General features: G+C 36.3%; 1 protein-coding gene across 1 annotated transcript; it reads left to right on the plus strand.

The window, feature by feature from the left end:
* Positions 1–4,791: 4,791 nt before the first annotated feature.
* LOC132051033 (F-box/kelch-repeat protein OR23) lies at positions 4,792–11,015 on the plus strand. Its single transcript, XM_059442344.1, has 2 exons — positions 4,792–5,994; positions 10,549–11,015. Exons 1-2 carry the CDS (start codon positions 5,054–5,056, stop codon positions 10,850–10,852), a joined length of 1,245 nt encoding a protein of 414 aa, XP_059298327.1. The 5' UTR covers positions 4,792–5,053; the 3' UTR covers positions 10,853–11,015.
* Positions 11,016–11,552: the final 537 nt, after the last annotated feature.

The raw sequence follows: 11,552 nt of genomic DNA on the forward strand, positions 1-11,552 counted from the left end.
CATCATACTTTCATAATCATATCTAGGTGAGCCACATGGCTAACTCGTAATTACCATGCATTGATAACACAAATTCTATCGGACTAAGGCACCATTCTATATAAATATCATCAACTATGCCCATATATACACAAGCCGACTAGGCTATCAAAATGATATACAAAATATGAGCCGACAAAATTGAGAGATAGCTAGCTATACAAAGCTGTCTACGAGCCCCTACGAAGAGTACATAAAATCGTAAAGACGGGATAAGACTCCGCCATGCCCATATATGTACACCAAAAGAATAAAACCAACTATTACGGCTCCGGATCAAATGGAGCACCTCTATGCAATCACTGATTAAGCAGCCTAAAGGTCTGGTCTGTCCCCTGTCTACCTGCGGCATGAATGCAGCATCCACAAACAAAAAGATGTAAGTACGAACAATGCACTGAGTATGTAAGGCAGGAATAGTAACATGATAAAAACATGAAAGATAACATAAGATAGAAGGACCATTTATGTACCTCTTGAGACGTTTATCATGCTTACTTAACCTTTTTCTAAGGAAACATTCCAGACATATACATATAAATGATACCATACTCGACCATGTAGGTTCGGTACCCAGCCATAGCAAGGCTCGGTGTTGTCCGTACCCAACTGCAGTGGTGCGCGCGCAATAGATATCATACCCGGCCATATAAGCTCGGTGTCACTAAATAGCTACATACATATATGACATACATGAGTATCCAAAGGAAACATTACAACTCTATCGGGGTGACATAAGGTTGGTAAACCCCGATTTCTATTATGGAATCATCATCATTGTCATATCTCACCTTAGAAGAACAACCATTATAAGATGAGATCAACAACAATGGATACAATCGATAATCATGTGACAAGCTCAATAGTATCATGAGAACATTAAGAACTTTAAGCTTTGGCATCTCTAGAATTGGAATCATTATCATAATCGTCATTATTATCACCTCTATAAAGAGCTTTTATCAATAATATCTTAAGAATCTCGAAAGACATGAACTTCTAGCATTTCTTAGGAATAGGACATTTCAGATATGTTAAATGGATTCAAAAATAAGGAAATCATGCCTTTTGAAGGAAGGGTTAGCCTTACAAACCTTTTCGTATCTTTATTTACTTAACGTTCTCCTCCAAAGTCCGAAAAATCTCATTCAAGAGGATGCATACTAAGATGTCTTAAAAATACTCTTAAGTTCAAACTAGAATAATTGACGAGCTAACGAAATTTGGGCAGCACTTCCTCTATTTCATCGACTTCTATCATATTCCAAAACAACTCCCAAACAACAATAACAACATCCACAATATCATAACCAAGTAATTATATTCAATTAAATCTCAAAACTCATTCTCATAATCAATTTATATCAACAACTTCAACACGACCCCTTGTACACTTGCATACAACACTCCCCCGTCATCACTATTTCCCCTCATAACAAGATTATACTCAAAACATTCTAACAATTATAACCCAAGTTAATTTACTACTCAAAATATCATCAAATCCATATTTGAACTTCCTCTTCCACTTTCTTCCCTCACTCAAGTTGTTCAACAACCAAGCATTATTTGTTCAACAACCAAGCATTCTTAATAACATGTAATAGATGTGAAAACTAACCTTTTATCATATAAGGATGAGCTTTGGGTCAGTTTATTCCACCTGAATAAAACCCCAACTTCAACACCAAAGGAATTCTTGGATTCTACAAACCCTAGTGAGCCTCCTAACACTTGAATCTCTTGATTTTTGCCTCTTGATCTTTGATTTCACTTGGGTTTGGTTAAATATATTTGGAAGAAGGTTCTAGAGCTCTCAAGAACTTGGGAAGTGTTGAAAATGAAATAAAATGAGTAAAGGTCGGATATATATATATAACTTAAAAATCTAGGCCGATCGGGATTTACGGTCAACTTTACGGACCGTAAAAATTATACGGTCTGTATAATTGGACCATAAAATCCCACCAGTGGTTCACCCTTTTTTGGGATTGATTTACGGAGGAGGTCAGCCAGATATACGGTCCGTAAAAATTATATGGTCCATACATCCAACCGTAAAACCCACTTTTCCTGAAAATATATTCTCGCTGATTTGTTCAAACTTTTATCCTTCCAATACCTACTAAACATAAAGTTAACCCTTTATAACCGTAAGATAAACTTGTCTAATCTCATTTAACCTTGATAACCCCCGTATTCAAGACTAGAACCAATAACACACGACGAATCTCAAAGCACAAAACCACGAGGTGTAACAATAACACTGTAAATAGTAACAACCAATTTCACATAAGAGATATTGTTCTCATCACCAACTTTTAGCACGGGCTGAACGCTCCCTTAATACATCAGATGAAGAAAAAAGGTTTAAAAGTTGTAAGGAAGTAAATCCATATACTATAGCTAAAATGCTATGCGGCTATGCCCTTCATTTTAATTTCTGTGACATAATTTGAATCGGTATGGGGTCTAACAAAGACGGAGTGATTTTATTTTTGGAACTTGTGGTCTAAAATATGACATAACATTTGTGTGATTATAAAACTTTTGAAACTTGTGGCCAAGCATCCCATAAGATGGGATATCGACATCTATATACAACCCTACGCATTTATCAATACATATTTTTGGTCAAAGATTAGGTTTAGCAATTGAACCCAAATAAATAGCACTGTATAGCCATATCCAATTATAACCCACAATCTAATAGGAAACTCGATATTCCCTTCCTTATTTTTGGCATTCTCCTCCTTTCATGCTAGAAATATATATTCTCTCCGAGAAGTTAATGTAACCATTATTATCTCAGATCAAAGAAGGCCAAAACCAAAAATCAAGAGAAAAAAATGAAAAAGCAAATTTCAACCTCCTTCTACTCCTCCTCCTCCTGCTTGGATTAGGAGGCATGGGTGTGTGTTGTTTGAATTGGTTGGAAATATCTGGACGAGATTATATACAAAATTTGAGGAAGATTAGAAGTGATTTGAGCTTGTTTCAAGTAAAATATCAGACCTAGAAAATGCCTTTCCAACATGTATTACATTTTATATTGTGTCTATTTATCATTGTATATCACACACAAACTTTTATGGACACCGCTGTGACACGTGTATATCTTGTATATCATGTATATCACACATATAAATTTTAATGGAGATACATGATATACAGAAGATAAACAGATATATGCTGTGATATATACTGATATATGGGGATATACGCGGGATGCAATGAGGATATACAAATGGAGTCATTTTTCCAACCTCATGTTTCAATCTAAAATTCAGTTCAAATTCATCTCAAATCCACCTCCAAAATTGATATTCAAGCTCCTTAAGACGTTCCCAACAAAATCCAGTATCATCGGAGGGAGTATTTGCTTTCCTTTTTAAGTGGATACAATTTCCCTTGGCCACTGGTGTAACTCGAGGTTTATTTACCAAGACAATAGAGAAAGGAAATCTAGTTTTACTGAAAATTTTGACGGGGTATAAGTCTACTTTTTCCAACCAATGAATTAGTCTAGATTTTCTCTCAGATAAATAACAATATGCACTTTTTTTGGTTGTTTTGGTTCATGAAGTAATGGAAAGGAAGTCGGCAATAGCATACAACAAAAGAGGTCATGGTTACAGTTTAATTTACATGCATTATAATGTGAATATTATTTATGCAGTGAATAATAATACACAGATCATTGTTATGCGACTAGTAATAATGCGTGGATTGTTATAATTAAGATGGAAAACAATTCCAAATAGAACTAAAAAGATACTATGCTAAGTGTAAAATTCACACTGTCGACCACAATCACTTACTGCGATTTTGAGGAATCAGAATATATGTTTTGCTTTAAATGTGTTTTGTATATCTTTATTTTACTCCCTCATTTTCAATTTGTTTATCTTACTTTTCTCTTTAGTCCCTTTTCAAAAAAATGTCTCTTTTCCTTTTTGACAATTCTTTAGTTCCAACCTTCCACATACCATCTTTAAGAACACAAGATTAAAAGGTATTTTGGTATATTTACATATCTTTAATTTAAAGCCACTTGATTTAAAAGTCTTTTTATTCCCTCCGTCCCAAAATAAGTGTCGCCTTAGCAAAAGAAATTTATTCCAAAATAAGTGTCACCTAATTAAGAATTCAATATAAATTCCAACTATGCCCTTAGCATTAAAGAATTAGTCCTCTTTAATATTGCTCAATTCTCCAAAAACATCTAATGAATAGGGGTGCTTTAGTAAAATTCACATTATATTTATTGATTTTTGATGAACCTGATTTGTTAAAGTGACACTTATTTTGAAGGAGTATTTTGTTAAATCTATGCCAAGTCAAAACCAGTCAAATAAATTGAAGGGGAGAGAGTATTGTTTTTTTTTTTATTTTTTTATATTTCTCAAAGTCAAAAGTTTTTGTGTTGTGTCATTTGTGTGTGTATTTTTGTACTCCCGCCGTTTCAATTTGTTTTAGTTTTGACTTGACACGGAGTTTAGGAAAATAAAAAACTATTTTTAAATCTTGTGATCTTAAGATATGTAGGATGTAACAAAATGTCTTTTAATTTTGTGGTCTTAAACATGTCACGCAGAAAGTTGAAATTAAAGAGTTGCTATAAAATGAAAAATGTATTCCTTTTCAAAGGGACTAAAAAGAAAGTTAAAAGGAACAAATTGAAACGAAGTAATATTTTATTTTATTTTTTTAATTTTTTTCTCAAAGTCAAAAGTTTGTGTGTATATTTTTCTTATTTTTTTCCTCAAGTCAAAAAGTTCATAGATGAAGCAAACTCCACAACTAGCGACTATCCCTGTTACTTCAATTGTCCCCAAATCCCCACAACCGCCATACATGACATAGCACAAAAAACTCTGTGTTTTGGACAGGATTCTCATCCTGTCTATGTTTATATATATCTGTACATAAAAAAAAAGGGGTTTTTTTTCATACTTCAACCAAAAAAAAAAAAAAAAACCAAAATTGTTACATAGTTCATTCAGATTAAGTGATGGCAAATCAAGAATTGCAACTACAAACCCTAAACTCAACTATAATCCCTGGTTTACCAAATGATTTAGCATCACTAATACTAGTTTTCATTCCTTATTCTCATCATTCACGTCTTAAAATCATTTGTAAATCATGGAACCATTTTTTCTCATCAAAATCCATCATTTCTCTAAGAAAAAAACACTTCACATCACCTTTAATTTGTGTTTTCCCACAAGACCCTTTAATTTCTTCACCTTATCTATTTGACCCCATAAATCTTGCTTGGTGTTCACTTCCACCTATGCCTTGTAACCCTTATGTGTATGGTCTTTGTAATTTTACTTCAATTTGTGTTGGTTCTTACTTGTATGTGTTAGGTGGTTCACTATTTGATTCAAGGTCTTACCCTCTTGATTATCCATGTCCTTCATCATCTGTGTTTAGGTTTGATTTTGTGAGTTTTTCTTGGGAATCTTTATCACCTATGATCAACCCGAGGGGTAGTTTCGCGTGTGCTGCGACGCGTAGCATGGATAGGATTGTAGTGGCGGGTGGTGGGTCGCGACATACGATGTTTGGGGCAGCGGGTAGTAGGATGAGTTCAGTGGAAATGTATGATATTGGGAAAGATGAGTGGGTCCCGTTGGACGGGTTGCCTAGGTTTAGAGCAGGGTGTGTCGGGTTTTTCGTTGGGAATGGGGAGGAGAGGGATGAGTTTTGGGTGATGGGTGGGTATGGCGAGTCAAGGACAGTGTCGCGTGTGTTTCCTGTGGATCAGTATTATAGGGATGTTGTAGTGATGGAAATGATGAATGGTAGTGGTGGTAAGTGGAGGGAGCTTGGGGATATGTGGGCAGAAGGGGAAAGGTGGAGGCTTGGAAAGATTGTCGTGGTTGAAGAAGATGAGCGTTCGGACGTTCCTGCAGTTTTCATGCTCGACCGAGGTGATATTTTCAGGTATAAGTTTGAAGCATCTTGTTATGCATTTATAAGTGTGAGCTTTATGAAACTGTTAGTTTCAGAGAATCTTTAATTAAGCTTTAAAAACGAATTGTTTAGTGGTATAGGAATGATATGCACCCGAAAAGAATGGAATTGACATAGAGGATTCATACAACTTACACCAACTAGTTTACGTTGAGGTTTGGTTGATTGACTGGAACTCGGTAAATTAAGGAACCACACATCTATGGTAGCTTATCGCTCATTGCTATGACAAGTCTGATTCATTATGCATCCAAGAGTCGATTTTGGTGTAATATGTGACCTCGGTGTTGTGTATTTTGTCGTTCGGCTTGATTAACAGAGTTATGGCAGGGGAAAGGGGTGGGTAACCAAGTAGTGCAAGAGATTAAGCACTACGCGCCAATTTGATATGTTTGTTTGATGCCCTGATTTGTGATATATGTTTCCGTTTTTTTAATAGTTAAAAGTTTTTAAGTCAGTAAAGTGGCGTTTGGTTTAATATTTTTGGATAACGGTGGTGTCCAAGCGAGTTTGGTGCGCACCTCGACTTAACCGGTTACCTACTACCTCCTATGAGCGGAGATATCGGGTGATTCTCTCATTAATGTTTAGACAGATGGGTATACTCACTTTTCACTTTTTTGTCGTTACTGGGATTTGACCCGGTTTTGCCGTCTACCAAATTATTTTCATCTTTGTCGATATGTATGCCATGATTGACTTTCTAGGCTCATTACACAATTCATGATGTAGCTCTGCACATTTTGACAGAATCTTCTTGCTGCTGATTTTCACTCTACAATTTTTAACAATAAAAAAAAAATTCTTCTCGTTTCGTTTGTTGCAAAACTGCTCTCAACCAAAAGCCAAGAAAGAAAAGCTTGTTAGTATTTTTGTCTCAAATAGTTAGTCCCCAAATGCCTTACGTTGACTCATTCAGATGACTGGTTGTAAATGCCTCCTGGAGACTTGTGTGATTCTGTAATCTTCTGTTTTGCAGTATCTCCTGGCACTTGCTTTAATAAAATTTACTTAGCTTACCAAAAAAAAAAAAAAAAAAAAAAAAGCCACCCAACAGGGTATCACTCGTGATCAATATTAATGACACAAGATCAAACCAAATCCATCGTACATTACTCCCCTAAATGATCTTTTACCTTTGTTGCAATTGTTATGACTCTGTACTCTAATCTTTGGATCTCGTGCTTTTGTTATTGTTTCCCTCCTTTTTATCTGTCAGTTCTCCTTTCAGTTGGTTTGCTATGTCCTCCAATCTTCTTTCAATTTGCATCATCAGTTCCCTTGGCATTTCCTCTTCAGACCCCGAAGAACATAGAAAGAATGTTTTCGTACTCCTTTTTTTTTCCGACACATTTATGTGGACGTCATCTTGTCCAAAAAGTCTTTGATACAGTTGTATCTGGGCACATCTTTGATTAAATGCAGCAGTTAGTTTTCTTAAAAAAGGACTAATATATTCACCTTTATTTTGCAGAGGTTACTACTATAGCACTGAAATTGAGTGGCAAATATGAATACACGGATGTAGTTCCAGTTACTTTGTATTTGATTTTTGTTTTTCGATTGTTTGCGGGAAGCAATTTTGCTAAGCTGAGGGTTATAATTCAATTTCAAATTGCTCTACCTGCAAGGGTGGCTGAATTGGTTCAGCGAGTGGTTTCCCACATGGGAGACCTGGGGTCAATTCCCCTCACCAATAACCTTCTCAGTCTGACATCGTTACATGGGGCTTGCCTAGTGCGGTTTACATCTCTTGTGTGGTTTGCGGGCTATTGCACTAGGAGTGGGGTTTACCCAGAGCTCACCCATAGGGTAGCGGTTGTGAGTTCTCTAGTTTACCAAAAAAAAAATAAAAATAAAAAAAAATCAGCCTCTAATCTGCCCAATGATATAAAGCTCGGTATAAACTGCACATAAAAGTACCCCAAAAAAAAAAAAAAAACTGCTCATGTATGAGTGGTGTTAGCCTCTAGAAAAGGAGCTCATCTCTTTTCAGCTTCTAATCAACATTTGCTGCGTAATCTTTTTTTTTTTTGTCCTTTTCGTGTTTGCAACATTTATTTGATTCCTCTATTGAACGCCATATTAGTGAATGGGACTAAGTGTAGGGGCAAGTGAATTTGGTTTATGACTCATTGTCAGACCGTTGATTAACTGACCACATTGGTGGTTTTGGAAAGTTTTTGATGGCAACAAATAAATCATTATTCGACATCATGTAGATTTTTCCTCGGGTATGAGCAAAAAAAAGGATTGGTGGAAATTATACATCATTAATTTCTTTAATGAAACTGGTTCAGTTCACTTCTTTTACAAGGAATAAATATTTCTCGTCTATCTACCTGAACCACAGTTAACAAGTATATATGTGTGGGTGGGTGTGTATCAACCTGAAATGCAAGAATACTCACTTGTCCTGTTTTATTGCTTGTAATTTGGAAACTTCATTCCACTTTGTTGGTATATGAATAGTGGAATAGTGATGCAACAAAATGTTGAATTAACTGTTAGATAGGTATAGAACAGCACATTGTAAATATTATAACATGAACTTGAAGATGTCAAGCTCTCGTGTTTGAATCATACTATTTATGCTGGAATGTGTCTACATTTCTTTTTTATTTTAAGGAGTATGAGTAAGTGGCTGATCTGAATGACAAGAGGGGGTTGCTCAGATGGTAAGCACCCTCCACCTCCAACCCGAAGGTTGTGGGTTCGAGTCACCAAGGGAGCAAAAAGGGGAAGCTCCTGGGGGAGGGGTAAAAAAAAAGTGGTTGATCTGAATGTAGCTTGTTTGTTCCGGGGTTGCTAAAATTAATGTATCTTGGGTGCACCACTGGCGTGCGTGGAAGATGGCGACAGATCCTGTAACGTAGGACGGTATAGCAAACCAAAAAAAAATAACTCGTCTTGGTTGAGTATATTTGTTTCCTTTTTAAATTTTATTTAGGCTAAGTATCTAGATTGCCCCTTAAACTTGGCACGTTTTGTAAGTTAGACACTCTAAGTTTACTAGTGACCAAATAGACACTTTTACTTGACAAAAGTCTCTCGTGAACACCTTGTGCCGACTTGGCAAATTAAATGTGTTTCACTTAAATCTGTTCGCGCGAGGACCTAATTATGCGTTCCGTTTCCTTTATTTTAGAATTAGATTGATTTTCTTATGTGGGCCCCACTCTTCCCCCTTTGGCAACTCAATGCTAATCACCTCCATTTTTGGCCGGAAACAAGTGCCGGAGCTTCCCAAAAATCTTTAGTTATTCATATCTCTATGGTTTTGCAAAGGGAAGTAAATTATTTGAAAATAATTAATCAATAACCATACTATACTTTTTATGGAGATAAAATCATCAGGGACCCATGCTAATCATCAATCAAGAGTACGCAGACATTTAGAAAGCCACTATTTTGTGTAATGTTGTACCTATAAGATTCTTAGCCATCTCTGAAACCAATTTGGTGACCCCTCTCCTTCCTCTTCTATTTTTCTTTAATCTTTCCTTCCTTTCCAAAATTAAAGCACCACCCGTATAGAGTTCCTGAGTATCTAAGATTGTGGTATTTAATGGAGGAGGCTAAAAGTGGTGGTGGAGCAGATGATGGGCGGTTGAGGATCTGTCTTGGTTGTGATTTTTGGAGTAAAGATGGAATGTAATCAAGGCAGGAGAGAAAAACGGGTAGAAAAGGTTTTTCTTATTTTGTTCTTGTTATTCTGTTGTTTTAAAAAAATATTATTACCATGTGGCATTTTTTAAAATTACACATGTCATTAGTTAATTTGACTATTTAATACTTCACCGGCGAGTGTTATTCACGCACGCACTCTTGTAGATGTAAGTGTTCAGGAGACACTTTTGTCAAGTAAAAGTGTCTATTTGGTCCGGAGTTAACTAAAGAGTATCAACTTACAAAACGTGCCAAGTTTAAGGAGCTATCTACATATTTAGCCTTTTATTTATTGTGTGAATGTGTTTGCAACTATCATGAAGTCTTCAGATTTAATGAGTAGCTTTTAGTAAGATACTAAATTAGAAGCGTATCCACGTATTTTCAGTTATACCTCATGATAAAACTTGAAACTTTGGGTTATTTGATGTTGAGATTCAGGATTTCTTTTCGAGAGATAACTTTATAGTTCTTGGTAATATGCATGCATCTGCTTCGTCCAATTTATATTGAACCCTAAATTAGCTTAACAAAATCTGTGGAGTTTGATTGCCCTGTGGCCACCAACTATACTCTATTAGTTATCCAATACTTGGAAATCTGGTCAAGTGTCAGTACAGATGATATTGTTACCTTTCTCCAAAAAAAAAAAAAAATAAAAAAATTGCCGAGGATCTATCGTAAAACAGCCTCTCTACTTCCCGAGGTAGGGGTAAGGTCTGCGTACACTCTACCCTCCCCAGACCCCACTTTGTGGGATTTCATTGGCTATGTTGTTGTTGTTGTTGTCAGTGTCCACATGAAGGTCTTGTGTTTCTTATCTTACTTTTTTCTTGTCCTTTGCTGCAACTGTAGGTATAAAATGGCTTCCAACAGTTGGATAAAGGAAACAAGTTTGCCAAGGAAAACATCTGATGAAGCATCATTTGGCTTTGTTGCATTGGATGGGGAGCTGCATGTGATGACTCATCTAAGTGGGTTTAAATTAAAGGAGTGCCAAAGATTAAGAAGGCAGAAAAGGTCAGCAAATATGCCAGCAACTATTCTTATACAAATATACCATCCTAGGAAGAAGTCATGGAGGTCTGTCACTACAAAGCCACCTTTTCATCACCCTTTGGATTTCAAAACTGCAATTATGTGCACCATTCGTCTGTAGATTTATATTGTTCCGTTGGTGTGCCTATGAAGCAGTTATTTGGTTTAGTAGATTCTCCTACTTATTGTGAATGGTATTGTATAGCTTCCATTGACATGTTCTTATTGTCAGAATTAGTGCTGTAAATGCTTAACTGTAATAAATGTAACTCTTCTAATCTCTATTTCTTTCCTTTATTAATTGCTTCTACGAGACACTTCCATGTTTTGCTCTCCCTCTCTTTCACACTTGTTTACGCAATCACACAGAGACACGTATGTACATAGACACACAACAACAACAACAACAACAACAACCCAGTGAAATCTCACAACGTGAGGTTTGGGGAGGGTAGAGTGTCTTAGACTCGACTCCTACCAGGCAGGACAATTGTTTCGAAAGACCCTCGGCTCAATAGAAAGCATAAAAGCATAACAAGAATGTACATAGACATATGAAATTAGCTCCAACCATCTGGTCGCAAACCTTTTGTGCTTTGGCTTCATGTTGTGTTCTAGTCTATCATCCAACCGCAACACCACTCCCAAGGGTGGGTGTTGTGGCGGGGGGGGGGGAAGGAGGGTCCTTTTCTGTCATTGTTGCCTGGGTTGTTGTGAGCGATAAGTTAAATGTGCACGGTACACCTTTCCACCTCTGGTAGCAGTTCTAGTTATACAGCAATGCTTCTTTGTCTGACCAGAGTTGCAATTCAGATTTAAAA

This window comes from Lycium ferocissimum, chromosome 1 (genome assembly GCF_029784015.1).
Source record: "Lycium ferocissimum isolate CSIRO_LF1 chromosome 1, AGI_CSIRO_Lferr_CH_V1, whole genome shotgun sequence".
NCBI lineage: Eukaryota > Viridiplantae > Streptophyta > Magnoliopsida > Solanales > Solanaceae > Lycium > Lycium ferocissimum.